At 36.3% G+C, this 15,954-nt stretch overlaps 1 protein-coding gene across 1 annotated transcript; it reads left to right on the forward strand.

Annotated features, from left to right (window-relative positions):
* The first annotated feature begins 1,465 nt into the window (after positions 1-1,465).
* Positions 1,466-15,912, forward strand: LOC140146587 (uncharacterized). Its single transcript, XM_072168457.1, has 9 exons — positions 1,466-1,712; positions 4,754-5,068; positions 6,508-6,783; positions 7,195-7,647; positions 9,149-9,487; positions 10,347-10,616; positions 11,760-12,047; positions 13,234-13,345; positions 13,631-15,912. Exons 1-9 carry the CDS (start codon positions 1,643-1,645, stop codon positions 13,857-13,859), a joined length of 2,352 nt encoding a protein of 783 aa, XP_072024558.1. The 5' UTR covers positions 1,466-1,642; the 3' UTR covers positions 13,860-15,912.
* The last annotated feature ends 42 nt before the right edge of the window (positions 15,913-15,954 follow it).

The raw sequence follows: 15,954 nt of genomic DNA on the forward strand, positions 1-15,954 counted from the left end.
ATAACGTGCAGAAAAAATCAATTTATATTTTGTTTTATTATTTTTAAAAAATAGATGTAAATAAAGTTTTAAATTATAATATTATTAATTATTATATTTTGTAAGTCTAAGTTATATGGGGCTGGCGAATGGAAAGAATTCGACGACAAAATACTCGTAATGTAATACACTTGTCAGTAATCACTAGTAGAAATTTCAAATGAAAATTCTTTCAAAGCGTCAACCACCTGTCATTGTTTTAAATGAGATAATTTAACACTTGTTGTAACAGGTTGTTGACGCGTTAATTAGTACTTCTTATTCATTTGGATGAGAAAGTTTCATAGAAATGAGAACATTTTCAATTATCATTGTTTTGTCCAATTCTCGTCGCTTTGAAAGAATTCTGATTTTAAGTTTCCACTAGTGAATATAATGTGACTTTTAAATACGTTATTATGTTATTTTGCGGTATGCGGTATAGCCATTTCTCATGTAGGGGGCCTAGTGTTTTTACACTATTATTAATTATTCGTATGTTAACTTCCTCTTAACGTTCACGGTATGTGCGCTCACCCCTACAATTTGACTTGATATGATACGTGTATTGTCTCTTGTATAGACCATTCATATAGGCCTAATCATAACCTGTTGACTTTTTTCAAAATGTTTAAACAAGTTCCTCGTTCAGAACTACGAGGATCATTCAATAAGCTCTACCTCCGCTCCTATAACTTTGGTTCTGTAAATTGTTGCTTCTTCAAACGTAGTATGATTAGGCCTAAACATTAGAATATACAAATGAAAAATGTATATGGATACCTTTTTCCAGATTTTTGCATTACCTCAGATCCGAAAAACGATTTGATACACCGGAAACGGTAAAATATCGTAAAACATTTACATGGAAATGGTGTGTATCCCTCATACGAGATTAGCTCGATGTGCAAGTAATATGATTATGCTAACAGATTGTAACTAAAACAACATCAACTGTGTAACCAAACAGCAAGATAACCAGTAATGAAAATGCATTTTAACTTTTTCAATTATACCAGCATCCAATTGTTATTGTTATGTCTAATCACGCTGGTGGTCTTTCAGAACACGATGTTCTGCTTGGATATAGAACCATATACAAGCAAATGGCTCAAGACAATTTTCACAAAAATGTATATGGATGCATAAAACACTAAAATAAGTCTATTTCGGAATACAGTATTATCAGTATACCATCGCTTAATTCCCACACACGGTGACCTGAGTCACCGATATTGTCCTTATGCGCTCCCATAGGCTCCTGATGGAACATATACTCACATGGTACATGTACTCACAGATTTCATACCACCAAATAGAAGCTGCTTTTTAATAAACTATTTTAGTCTATTTTCACTGATTTTACCTACAATATGTGAGTTCCCTTATTTAAGTTCACTTTTGTTAGATTTTGACATTTACTACAAATAAAAATTGGTTCCAATCGAATAAAGTAAAAAAGATGAAAGGAATAATAAGTGGGAAATGATTTAAAATAATGTAACAAAATCCCGAATGACTCAGATTTCGGTACTTTTCAATATGCGCAATAAACCATAGCGCCTTTGAATATTTGAGGAACTTAGTATCCAATAATTCAGCCCTCCGTATAGTTGATTACAAAATGGCTACTACGTGGATGAGTTATTCTCTGATGTGTTTTGTGTTGCTTGTATTGGCGTCTCATACTCATGGTAAGTACTTTACCCTTAATTTCGAGGGTTGAGAACCAAAAAAGCTTTAACTCACAAAGAATGTCATTGTGAGTTAAGGCTTTCTGGTTCTCTACCTTGGATTTAAAGAAGAAAACGGAGCACGTGTGGCCTAGTGGATAAGGCGCTCGGCTCATAATCCATAGGTTGCGAGTTTGAACGTCAACGTGTAATACGTGTTGTGTCCTTGGGCAAAAAAACTGTATCCTCATTGCCTTCGGGGGGTAGGGGTATGGTGGGGATGGACGTTTGTATAGTTGTTTGTTGCGATGTTGCAATATTGGCGCTGATTAAGCTGCTGCCTTCAAATTGCATTGTTTCTGTTTAGATCATTAGATGTGTTTAATGTAAATTCTAGCAATTTGACCTGCGGGTCACCATTAGAGTTTGAAATAAAACCTTCCTTTTAAAAAACACCTTCCGTTTCATATAGACTGTATAACTTACATGTTTTTTCATCCAATTTATCACTATGCTGATTTCACGGAAGCATGAATCGAACCCATGGCCAGGACCCAATCACTGTTCTTACCGCTACACCAGCAAGGGATGACTTGCCCATGTTCGTTCGGAGAAAATTTAGTGTTGCGGATAAACCTCATCCATCTTCATTGATTTTGATTGCAATGAAATGAAATTCTTTTTTTAACACACCTTAATTTAGCACACTATGCATACCACTATAAGGTTGCCAATAGCTAGGAAACATTTGTCCGTAAATAATATGTGACCAGTTAAAAAATCCGTTAAAGAACTATGTTTGATTACAGATTCTCACGGATTTTTCAACTGATCACCCAGTTCATGTTCTTGTCTTGGAGGGAACATTGTGTTATTTTACTCTTAAGCTTTAAGTTTTTCTTAGGCCACGTTTTAACCGACTTTTTATGTATCTCTAGTCAGTTGGGGATGTAGTATTTATCCTTTAGTGAACATGAGTTACATAATCTCATGTATCCAAAACCACTTGGGTAATATTAGTTAACCCGTGCGTCACTGAATAAAAATGTGAGTCATTCTGACACCAATAATGGTTTCAAAATGGGTCCTCAGATGGCCATCCATAGATTTGACTTGACCCTTAAAAACATGGCGACCATTTTTTTCGCACGAGAGCAACATTATATTGCACGTGTGCAGTGGAGAGCGTGCAGATGAGAGTAATTGGAACATTACACACATGCATACAGGGAAGCGCGTAGATGGTGTGCTGCACGAATGCAGTATGCATGCTGGTCAATGGGCGAGCACATTGCGTGCATCACGCCAAAGTGCGTGCGACATTGCGTGCAGCACATATGTGCGATATGCCAACTTATATATCTCGTAAATCTAAAACTTTAAAGGGCGACCGTCATTCTACTCAAACTCGCCTACAAACACAAAACAACATAGTAGCATCCGCGTTTACGTATGTTGCACGCGCGAGAGGCGGTTCATCTGTAGCGTGTGATGCGACGCCTATGTTCCTGGGCGCAGCGGAAAATCGTGTCTTTCTTAACGTCGTAATGTCACCGTGACAATGTGTCGAGTAGTTTCGGTAAAACCGTTCTCAATAGACCTTTGTTTTCCCATCATTCACTATTCCAGGGAGAATGACGTAGTATATTAAGCTCGCAGACCTTAATATGGGCATACTGATTGTTTAATATACAGATTATGTATTATTGAAACAATGAGTGATTTGGTAATAGATCGATGTAAAACATTTGTGTAAGAAGTTAGTGTTTTGACTTTTCCGAAGCGAATGCCGGCAGTGAAAACCTGCGTGCCCTGTTGTTAGCTTTAAACCTTCAGGTCTATACAACGTATTAAAATTTAGTAAATAGAGCTTTAAGGGCTCTAAGCTTATCTTTCTTTGCCTGAGATCCCGTGTCAGTAAAGCCTGCGTTTTTGCCTCGTTACAGTATTTATGAAATCCATAGGGGAGTACTTAACCTTGTTAACTCTTTACGATTCGTGTGATGATTCAAATTTTAGAATTTAGTAAAAACATAGCGTGTCCTATAGTTAGTTTTTCACCTTCAAACATACAAAGCGTCTCAAAAGGTTTTAGTATAATTGGAAACTTTCTCTGCTAAAAAGGCCCACATTGGCAATGCCTAGAAATGTTACTTTTCGCCTTGTAAAAGTACCGACATCATCCGCCATGTTTTGTGATTCTATGATTCCAGTGTCGACTTTAATTATAAAGATTTTTTTCCTGCAACTTAATACTCCGTTTGTGAGCGACGGGCGATTGGTATTTCACCGAATGTAAGAAAGGAGTCCTATCTGATTGACTAGGAATCGATCGCTAGATCGCTCAGTGCTGAAGTACAAACTCAAAATGTAGAGATGTATTCAATTCGATAAAAATCAATATTCTATTATTGACGCAGATAAAGAAAGTGTCTGGATAGCTCTCGATATACTGCATTGTATTATAGACTTGTGATTTAATATTCTGTAGAGCACGTGGATCTGATTTTAATTCTCAAACAGTTGAATATATCACAATTTTAATGTACGATTTAAAAATCGTAATGTATAAAATGCAGTAAACTATATTCGTATAACGACAACAGCAAATCGCCTATTAGTGTATTGCATTTCCAGTTAGTGTATTGAAAACAAAACCTGGGTTTTACCTGACAGCAAATCGAACACATTTTCTTGTAATGGCAACACCATATGGGGTACTGAGCAGGCGCAAATCGTAAAAAGGTGTAGAATAGAAACTCTGTGGTATCTCATATCATGTAAATGGTATGCCTAGCCTGAGTCGCTCGGCCTATCTCGAAAAAAATCGCCATGCGTAGCATTTGAAAAACGAGAGGATTCGCCGTACTATCACGGCAATTTTTGACACGAAGATATTGGGATGATGACGCTGTGTGCGGTGGAAGTACCCCTGGAAAAGCGCCATGATGAGATATGGGGAAAAGGTCTATCGTATGATAAAATACGGCTCATACACAAGAATGGGCCAATCAGATTGCCAAGATTGTTGTAACTGTTAAAGAATTGCTTTGTTTTTACAGGACAGTGTACTATTACAAATTTACGTGTTTCTTTAGAGAAGGATATCAGATGGGACTGCGACCAACTCAACAACGAGTTTAGGGTCAAATATCATGTCCTAGATCTTGGGCGCTGTGACTATGGAATTAGAGATAATGATCCTATATTTGAACAGATCATTTCACAATGGCAATTTAACGAGAAATTAAGTATTAGCTATAATTCCCTTTATCCGAATTCCACGTACCGAACTACTGTCCAGGCAAGAGTGTGGCAACAAGACCGCTATTTATTGGGAATTGAACATGAAGGTCTAAATTGGACTACAGGTGAAGGTTAGTAATAAGTCGTCAACCACTGGTTTTACGAAGAGACTTGTTTGCACCTCCCTGAATGAGAAACGAACAACAAGAATGTTCTGATAACATGGTTCGTTTTGAACAATTCCAGTGAAAAATGATGTTGACTACTCACATTTTTAGTGACGTTTCTTCACGTTCATAACGAACTGTGTTGTCAGTTAAATCTAACATTCCAAATGAACTTGTTCAAAGAAACAAGAATGTTCCTTTTATTTCATTTTTAGACAAGATGACGAACAAGAAGTTAATAAAAAGGGGGAGGGGAGAGAGAGCCCTAGCCAAACCGTAATAGTGGGGGTGGCATATGGCTAAAAATTCGGTCTCCTGTACGCGCTAACCATAAGTCATATAATTATATTCGACTAGAGCACCCATTTCTATTTGACATACCCACTCTGTCACTCTTCACCCCCTCTTTCATATGCTTCCCTAACAAGTTGAGAGAGCAAATTCATTCTATCAAAAATTAGAGTGGAGACCAGCACTTTTTACCTGTTTTATGAGGGTCATTTTGAATGTCTCCAATTTTTAAACGCTCCTATCACCAAACCCCCTCCCTACAACCTTTCTTTACATGCACTTAAAGCGACGAGGTAGGTGTGGATCCGATACTTAATGTCCCCACAATTAAAAACAGCTAAGGATAAGATAACGCTAGGATTCGAACCAACAATGTAAGGATTGTGAGGCAATTTCCTAGACTTCTAAAGCATATACAAATAAGCCGAAAATGTAATGACTTAAAAAATTAAATGCGATATAGAACCCCTATCAGATGATTCACTCACTTGAAATCATATTCAACAAATTGCAGACATAAAACTCTTAGGTCTGTATGCATTAAACAAGTTAGACCAGGTCTATGGAGATTAGTCCTACGTAGACAGAACTTATTGGTATTTACATAACTTATTCTATATCATTGTTAAAGGCAATTACAATGTAGTTTAATATTAGATGCTACAGTTTAATTTGTGGACTTTGAGTAAATAGAGGAAAGAAAATATATTAGGGACTGTGCATTAATTTTGAGCCTAACACATCACCCCCCCCACCACCACCACCACCACCACCACCACCACCACCACCACCACCACCACCACCGTCACCACCACCACCACCCGGTTGCTTGCTTGCAACCGGCCTATCTCAGAAAGCTTTTAATTGCGCGTGCCAATGTTTGGGAAACAACTTTGCAAACGTAAAATGGTTTAGATAATAATGCAAGCGTATCGAGCACGTTGCATATTAAACCTTTCCGTCCAAAGCCTTTTAGAGTGTTTTATTTAAAAGGTGCCTATGAATGTGTGCCAAAAAGTACTTGCCTCCATCCACCCCGCCCTAATTTTACCCTCCTCCAGGGCTCATAATTATTGCAAATCCCTTTGTGCGCTATTTAATTTTGGTTACAGGACTGGGTGTGTCAGGATCATTCAAACACCCAAGTACAGGTAGTTTCTCATGGCGTCCGTATCCGTATGTCTGTGTTGATGACGGCGTGCCGCAGAATGAATATCTGCTGATTAGTGTCGATGGAAAACTAGCAAGAGAGGGAGTCACGAATGCTACTAAATTGGACCTGACTGATTTGGAGTGTGCCACCGTTTACAGATTTCTATTAACTTACCAGACGAAGACTGGGAACGGCCCCGATAAATGGTTGTCGATTAGAATAGGTTTACCTCGAAGTAAGTATCCAGCTCTATTCTAAATATTATACCCTGCCAGTTACTATCTTTCCAGCTCTGTTCCTAATACTTAGTATTTAGTAAAAAAGATGTTAGAAACTAAGAAGTGGTGCCCTATGACCTTGAGAGTAGAATATGATCATAATAATATGCATATGCGTATTGATACATATAGATTAGACTTATCTCACTTCATAAATTAATAACAAATGTAATTTTCAGTTGGTTTCCATAACTGCATGTTTGTTTCTTAATTATCGCTTTCTGCATTTTGAATATTAAGGTTCCATGCATGTGGACTCGTTTATCAGTAGTTAAAACGGAAACAGAATGAAAGATGGTGAGAAAAACGTAAGAAAATATAAAGAGGGTCAATAAGATATTTATTGTGACTAATACTATATATTTCAGCATCTTCTGTAACAAGCCCCAAGGTACAACTGAACTCAACATCAAACACAAGCCTAATCTTCACGTGGGACACACATTCACCATGCAACACGCAGAATGATACCCAGGTCATGTACGAGTATGAATTAAAAAGACAATCTGACAACGCTGTGGTGCATAGTGCTACTCAAATGGAAACGCTTATTGTATTTAATGACTTGGAACCGGGCACAAGCTATAAGTATCGTGTTCGAATCTCTGCTGTGGTATCGTCTGGTGGGAGCTACTACAGTAATTGGATTGCTTGGATATCAGCGAGTACAACGTCATCTACAACAACTAGTCTTCCTGTTACAACTACTTCTATGATTGTGACCAAATCTACTCGTCATTTACCTCCTACTACTTCCACTCCTCCTGCTGCTGCTACTTTATCTACACATTCAGTTCTTTTGCCATCTGAAGACACAACAGGTAATTTTGTTGGCTTCATTGCGTTTCTGTTTTGACTTTGAACTAAATATTTATACCAACATAATTTGAAAAAAAAAGACAACGTGATAATGATAAGAGTACAGTTTAAGGCGTTCATCTTACGATCACAAGACTGTATGTTCGAAACCCCCATCAGGGTCAACGTGTGGTGTCCTTTGCTAACACATTTTATCTCCCTTGTTCCATTCCACCCATATTTAAGATAGGTTAAGGGGGTAGTCATTCATTCCAGAAATAATTAAAGAATTCGGACTGATGCAAAATCCAATAAACGTTCAGACTCTTTGAGTTAAGGCACCAATATCTGCAATGTAATACTAGTATTAGCTTTAAACATATTAAATTAACACCCCACTTTAAACATCCAATGATATATTTTTGAAACTATGATGAAAGGTAGCACAACTTCTTTTTATACTTGTCTATATCTCAAATTGAGAAAAATTGATGTCCCGCTTTTTCCATCTGAGATCTCAAACTGACCTCTTTAATAATTTTGCAACTATAACTGAAAATGGTCGTCAATCTGCTAATAGGGCCTAGTGTTTCCTTGTGTTCCCAATTGTTCTTACAAGCTTTTGCATGCCTGAAAATTAAATAATCAAATATATAGTATCGCCTTTCAATCACACTCAAATATAAAATATTAAGGGTACTTAAGGGATCTAAAATGAGCGTTTATTGCGTTTCGACAGTATTTTTTGAAACATGAGAGCACCTCAGACCTATCGAATTGCATTCTGAATACGAAGCATGTCTTTCTGATATCAAATAATTTTCATTTTTGAAAATCACAATATAATACAAATTTTATGACAAATTATACAAATTTGATATTTTTCAAATTTTTGATATGTAACAGTACTCGAAGTAAATTATATAAATCTAATGACATATTCTTAAAGTGTATGTAGCAGGAGGAAAAGCCGACGGTCAATTGAAAATTTTGACCTTTCATATTGAAGATATGGATTTTTTCCCAAAAAGACCTAATTTTTTTGGTGTTTTGGGAACAAAAATCCATATCTTCAATACGAAAGGTCAAAATTTTCAATTAATCGTCGGCTTTTCATCCCACCTACATACACTTTAAGAATAAATCATCAGATTTATAAAGTTTACTTCAAGTACTGTTAAATATCAAAAATATCAATTTTAATGATTTGCCATAAAATGTGTATTAAATTGCGAATTTCAAAAATCAAAATTATTTGATATCAGAATGACATTCTTCGTATTCAGAATGCAATTCGATATGTCTGATGTGCTCTAATGTCCCACAATAAATACTGTCCAAACGTTCATGCCCCAGCCCTTAAAACAAAGAATCTGAAAAAAGACCAAATAAATGACAAAAAAAAAGACTTGCCACGTACGTATCACTCATTCAATTGACTATTTCAGTACAGTTAATGCGAAAGAGTTATATTCTGCAAATGAAACGTACTACTTAAAGTTGATTAACTTTTAATAATTGCAGTACAAAGCCGCGTGCAAAATCTTCGAGTTAGAGATTTCAGTCAGGGTTATGTCTCCATAACTTGGGACACTACCGACTTCCAGAGTGAGTTCCAGGTAATCTACCAACTGCTAAAATCAGGGTTATGTAGTGAGTCTGCAGGCGATGGGAAACTTGACGTGAATTTCAATAGACGTACTACCTCATGGACAAGTTTCAGACAGCGGATCTTATATTATATTGACGATGGATTGTATGCCAATTCTACCTACTTGATAACAGTTCAATCACGTGTTTTTGATGGAAGTCAATACGTATACCGACCACAACATAGTGGGGTAATCATAACTACGGCTGAAGGTAAGCGTTTGATTTGTTCCATTCAAAGCGCTCAGAGGACGCCAAATAACTGAAATTAATCGCATACGCGGAAAGCTCACTAATATGAGACTAACAATATATATGTTGTTCTCGCCCCTTCATTATTAATGACCAAATCATGGTCACAACTAAACCTCGTCCAACACCCCCCCACACACACACACACACCCACACAAAACCACCCCCACCCACTCACACCCCTACATTGTTTAATTATCTGGTGCATTAACACGCTCAAATAAACGCTCAAATGACCGTTATTGGTATTTGTGTCAATCACTTTCAGGAATAGTTTAACGGTAATTCGCTTTCTTTTTGTTTCGCTCAGCCTCCATCATCCTCTCACACTCCCCCCTAGACTATGCTATAGTCGATTTTTGATAAATGAAAATGTTATTAATTTTTTTGAACGCATTCAGTTGAACTCGAAATTATCCTGATATTTATTACATCAAAATACTAGTATAAAATGGTTATGAAAAAGTTTATATTAATTATATTTGTGACAGTAAAAGTAAAGTATACATAGGCTTATATTATTGAATGCAACATATCATAATGGCATAATTATAATGGCACTTCAATACTGAACAATTCTAATTTTAGAATCTGCCAGTTTATTATCCGAGTTAAAAATCACTTGGGAAGCTAACAAACAGGGGGCGTACAGTGACTGAAAAGATCAGATTAATTAAATCAGAGTTTTAAGCTTAAATGTAATAGCCAGAGTATGCACAATTGGCAAGTGGACTACGGCGAAGTCTAACTCCCTCCCCCACGACCCCACCTCATGACCCCCCTACAAACACACCTTCTCTCTCACTCAATTAATTTGCAGAAATCAAGTTACAGATTTCCAGTTACAATAATTACCAGAGTGTAAAGGCAACATGGAACGCTATCCCCGACAGCTGCTTGAACTTTCAATACGTATTATTGAAACCAGACGGTACGATTGTTAAAGAAGGAACTGTTACTACCACAGATATCATTTTGATCCACTTGGAATGTGACACCGATTATCAGTTCAAGATGAGATATACGATGAACATGGAAACTAGTCCATGGAGCAATTGGCTAGATCAATATCTGCGCACGCCATTTCCAGGTTTGAATAGCATCACATTTGTATCTTTTAAAGTAAAATATGTACCTCGCACCCACGATTCAAGTGTGCATTCATAGAAAGTTTTATCAACCGCCCAGTAAACACAAAACTTTTACAGAAAACATTTAAATATTGTGTTATAAAACGTTTTAATAACATTCAAAAGCCTTTTTTGAAAACTTGTTGCAAAATATTCTAAAAATATTATTTAAGTCAAGAGTTGACCAAATATTTTGCACAAATGTTTGCCAAAAAAGTTGACAATAACATTTTGACTACATTTTAAATGTAGTTTTCATATTTTTTCATATAAAAATGTTTTAGAAACATTTTCATGACATTTATATAACTGGACATTGAAATGTTATTAAAACTTTTTCACCAAAGTCAAAACATGTTATAACACGTTTACTACATTTTAAACATATAAAAGATATTGGCTTCTTTGCCTTTGTGCACTTCCTGCGAGGGCGAGTTAGCGCAGCGGTAGTTCCCTCGCTTTGCACCACTGAGGTCCCGGGTTCAAGCCCCGGCGTGGCCCAAGGACTCATGTGCACTTGGTTTATCCTGATTCCATGCTCGCTCTCGCAGGTTTTCTCCGGGATCTCCGGTTTCCTCCTGTATCGCAAAAATCGGTGATTAGTTGTTTGGTTATCAAAAAATTCCTTCACCCAATGGAATTTGGGGAGCTGCACAGATAATTGGTGGATGTTACAATCTAAATGCGAATAGATGTGCGCCGTTCGGCAGCAACTGGCCTAGTTGATGCGACCTGATTGTGATGATTCACCATTGCAGCGAAATTACAGCGCTTTGAGTCCTCTAAGATCTGGAGAAAGGCGCTTTATAAATCCAAAATTTATTATTATTATTTATTATTATCATGGTCTAGTTGGTGTGCATGGTTTTATATTACTTTGCCAAATCAATATTGACCAAATCACATGATGTAAAAGTTTACAATGAATTTAATTTAGCATGTTACTATAATTATCTGTAAATCAGTTGTACACTCTTATCGCATTTTGTAATTCTATAATCTATTTACGTAAGTCGCAGACTGCATTTTAACCAAATTGAAACAAGACTTTGAAAGGTTAAATTAAGGTGGTACTATTTTTGTCCTAATCGCAACACAAACAGATCCATCGGAATTTCATGTTCGTGTGAAGGCTATAACACCACGCTCGGTAACATTTACCTGGCAGCCTCTGCAATGCAACAGTAAGACTTATACGACAGAGTACCACTACGAATTGCAGCTACTGAAGCCTAATCAAGAAGCTGTTCAGGGAGTGCTTACTGACACTGAGATCACCTTCAACAATTTAGAAATTGATGGAGAGTATGGATTCAGGATGTCTCAGCGTATTTTCGCACCGACGGAGTTTGGAGATCATACCATTCCTTGGACAGATTGGATATATGCAGGTTTGTATTATTGGTTTATTTTTACTATTGGTTTATTTTGTATGTGTATGTATGTATGCGTTAGTTCGTTCGTTAGTTCGTTCGTTCGCTGATTCATTCATTCATTAATTCATTCATTCATTCATTCATTCATTCATTCATTCATTTATTCATTCATTCGGAAACAAGTTCATGTTTTGTTGGGGTTTTTGTCGTGTTTGTTTTTCTTTCTTTTTTTTTGGTTTCGTAGGTATATAAGATGCAAAGTGAACAATAGCCACACCAGAGCAAGATGATGCCCTAATGGGCAATTCAATTGGCTCCGTTGGCTCACTGCAGCCAAACATTTAATCAAATGAATAAAAAAAAATTTAAAAATCGTCAATAATGGTCTATAGTCAGTGCGAATCCTAGCTCTTGATCAGATCCCTCGGTAGTCCAAGAAGTCCAGTGACCCCGAGCCTAGAAAATAGACTACTGTCTATAAAGCCCACTCACGGCAAAAGTCCACTCAGTTAGGGGATCTCTGGCCTGTCTACTAAACCTCAGAGGAGAGAGTAAGTCATGGTTTTAAGATAACTCTTTTATGATTGAGGACTTGGTTCAGAAGCTGGGCTATAGGAATCCATGAGCTTGACATTTTAAGGCTTGAAGTCCAATGTTGGCAACAACGTACTCAGGAAAGCATTCCAATTGCGGACGTTATTGCATCTGAAATGGTGAATGCATGGTCTGGAATGTATGCCTTGAACCTGGTGACATGGTGTATGTCAAATGTACCTTCTGTCCAAGGTTACCATACTCACTTCTTCCAGAGTGCTGTTCCATTTCTGAGAGAGAGTGACGAGAAGATCTGCAGTGCTGTTGCTAGGTAGGAAACCAAATTGTCTGCTAGAAATCAGAGTATTGTTAGCTGATGGGTCAGCTTGGAATCTCTCTTTTGTATTAGTGATACAGAGGCTAGGAAAGACTCGACACGAAAAGCACAGATGAAACAGGTGACTGCAAAATCCAAAACAGAGTCTGGTTGGTGCCGGTAATGTGTAAGGTTGGGTGTATATAGGGATAGTTGGTGCGTGTGTCAATGTGTTTTATGACGTTTGATGTTAAATATTTCCAAATAAATGAATTCAGTGGAATTAATCCCACTTCATACTGTATAATACTACCACATTGATGTAAAAATATGTTTGGTTTGTTTTTGTAGAATTGGATGACCTTGGAAACATCATATCTAATCATGATTATAGGGTTTTGATTGGAGCAGGTTTGGGAGCTATACTGATTGCAGTTATCATCATTGGGTTGATAATCGCCAGGTAGTTTATAATAATTATATCTGCAACCTACGTGTCATGTTAAATGTCGTGTTTATAATGTTGTGGATGTTGTAATGCTGTTAATCACAGTGTTGCTGTTAATCGCGGTGTTGTTTAGCTTGAAAATGATGGTGGTAATGGTGATGGTGGTGCCAAATTCTGTGACTTAACGAAATGATTTTACAAAATTTTATACTGGACCCGTATTTGAACATGAAAACAATACTTACGATCTTTGCAACTATACGTCTGTCATGTTACAATATATTCAAATTTTATTTGTAGAAAACGGACAGAAAGAAAACCTAATCAGGACACCCAAGCATCGGACGAAGCGGACAACTACGCCGTCAACTTAGCCATGGAAGGACGAACATCTACTAGCGAGCCATCAGATTACCAGGAGGTAAACGATGCCGTTGTACTAGAGGAAGAGGGTACCCGATATCAAGGTCTTAATCTGAACAATATGGAGACAGAACACGAGTATCAGGGTCTTGGTGGCACTAATTAAATCTGGGAATAAGATTTAACGTAAACGTAAAGATAACGTAAAGGGAATGGTTTCAATACTCTGCCATGTCTACATTTTCAGTATATAGTAGTGGTCAGTTTCCATTAAGCATTGTTAACTGAAGACAAATGTATATATAATAATTATAAAAGTAAAAGCAGTGTGAAAACAGAATCAATGCCCGTGCTGGTCCCAATCCGGTTACGGTATATCATAATATGTGACTGAGTGCTAGTTAATGATTTAGGAAATACAAGCTATAAAATGATTATTCCTGTTATCGCATATCAGTTTGAACTAAAATGATATCTATTCTGGAATATCTAATTAACATAGTTATAACATTAATATTTACTAATTTTTACTATCTAATATTTTTCATATGAGTTTAAAGAATACTAATCTTTCATCCGTACACGTGCTTGTACATGAACAGGTAAAAACTTTAAAACACTGTCACCAGCACATAAAGCATAACTTGATTACTTTGCATTTACATTATGTTAAGTTACATTTATATCTATGTATTTAAACAGATAATTAGAATTAATATTTGAATGAAATATTGTAGTGAGTAAATATTAATTTTATTTAGAAATATGTATATAGAAAATTAAAAATTAACATGTTTCATTTTTTGAATATTTTAATAATAATTGACCAATTGGTAGCTATAAGGAACATTTCTAGGGACATATGCTAAGTATTTAATTCGCGCATCGAAAGATCAGACAGGGCTGGAAAGATCTTAATTATTTTTGTATTGGTATAACCAGTGCGCAATCGCAGTAAAATGTGTAACATTAGGTGCTTTACTTTTAAAGTGTTAAAAGGATTTTTTTGTAAAATATGGAGTACTCGGAATAAATTATAACACAGTAGAACAAGAGTTCAAAACATAGAAATTATAGTATTAAATCCTCATCTAACAAACGGGAATGCAACCGTTACCCCTTCTCCTCCGCATTTTTCCCAGTCGCCAAAAATACGCTCAAACAAACCAACTAAGGGCTCCATGTAATGGCGCGACTATCCATTGAATCACTTTAGCGGAACAATTACTCTACCACTATACCTTGGTAGGATAGGCCGTCAAATTTCGTGTGTGTGGGGGGCAGTTTTTTCGTCCATATCAGACTCGTATCTGTAGCATATTTTAACATTATGGGCATGCAACTTCATGCAATATTATGGGCATGCAACTTCTTTGACATGTTATTAATAGTGGTTTCGTATTATGTTTAGTGGCAAACACTTCAAAAGTTTCTATTACTTTTGGCTGAAATCCAATTGTTGGTCAATTAAGATTGTGCCATATTTTGGTTAATTGTGACATATCATTGTGACGACAATGTGTGAATGTTTGTGCATGTACTTTAAAAAATGTATATTGATAAAAAGGTCATAGGTATCAGACGTTTTATACAGCTTAAAAACCCATTTCCTTATTGATGACGACTTGTCTGTATTTCCCGGTTACATAGGTAACGACTGGTAGTTTCAAGTGCAGTAGTTCAAAATCTTCTTGATATGACACTCAGTACCAACAATTTTGAACGATTTTCATCAACATCAGAATATTTTGTTTGTTTTGACCCTTGTGTATATTTAAATTATTTACTTTTTTAAATCCTTGTTTGGTTAATTCATCATTAGACATGGCAGCATATTGTCAGTTCAATGAATAACTAATAACAAGCTGCCACATCTATTATGAATTAACCTGTATGAAATATCGTATATTTGCCTGATCGCAAATCCACTTAACCTATATACATTTCTTATATATTATATAGTCACCCAGTTTTGCAAACTGGACGTCAGTTGTACAGCATTTTAATGTGAACAATAGCAGAAACAGATTGTACATGTAGGATTCGTTTGGCCTAGTTGTGTGAGTTGAACCCTGACTCAGTTTTACTTAGAGTTTAGTCACAATGTATGGGTAATTTATTCACAAACATGCTAATTATCAGGGTATATCCAGATATCCTTTTACATGTATTTGTGTTCTTAATTTTGTCACTACCTTATATTAAAACAATTTGTACAGTCAATATTACTTCAGAAAGAATTGAGTTTATCAATTAGTTTT

This window comes from Amphiura filiformis, chromosome 2 (assembly GCF_039555335.1).
Source record: "Amphiura filiformis chromosome 2, Afil_fr2py, whole genome shotgun sequence".
NCBI classification, from domain to species: Eukaryota; Metazoa; Echinodermata; class Ophiuroidea; order Amphilepidida; family Amphiuridae; genus Amphiura; species Amphiura filiformis.

Coding starts and splice junctions, on each gene's coding strand:
- LOC140146587 (XM_072168457.1), top strand. CDS start 1,643: ATGGCTACTACGTGGATGAGTTATTCTCTGATGTGTTTTGTGTTGCTT. Junction 6,784..7,194: donor TAGAATAGGTTTACCTCGAA/GTAAGTATCCAG, acceptor TATATATTTCAG/CATCTTCTGTAACAAGCCCC. Junction 9,488..10,346: donor AATCATAACTACGGCTGAAG/GTAAGCGTTTGA, acceptor ATTAATTTGCAG/AAATCAAGTTACAGATTTCC.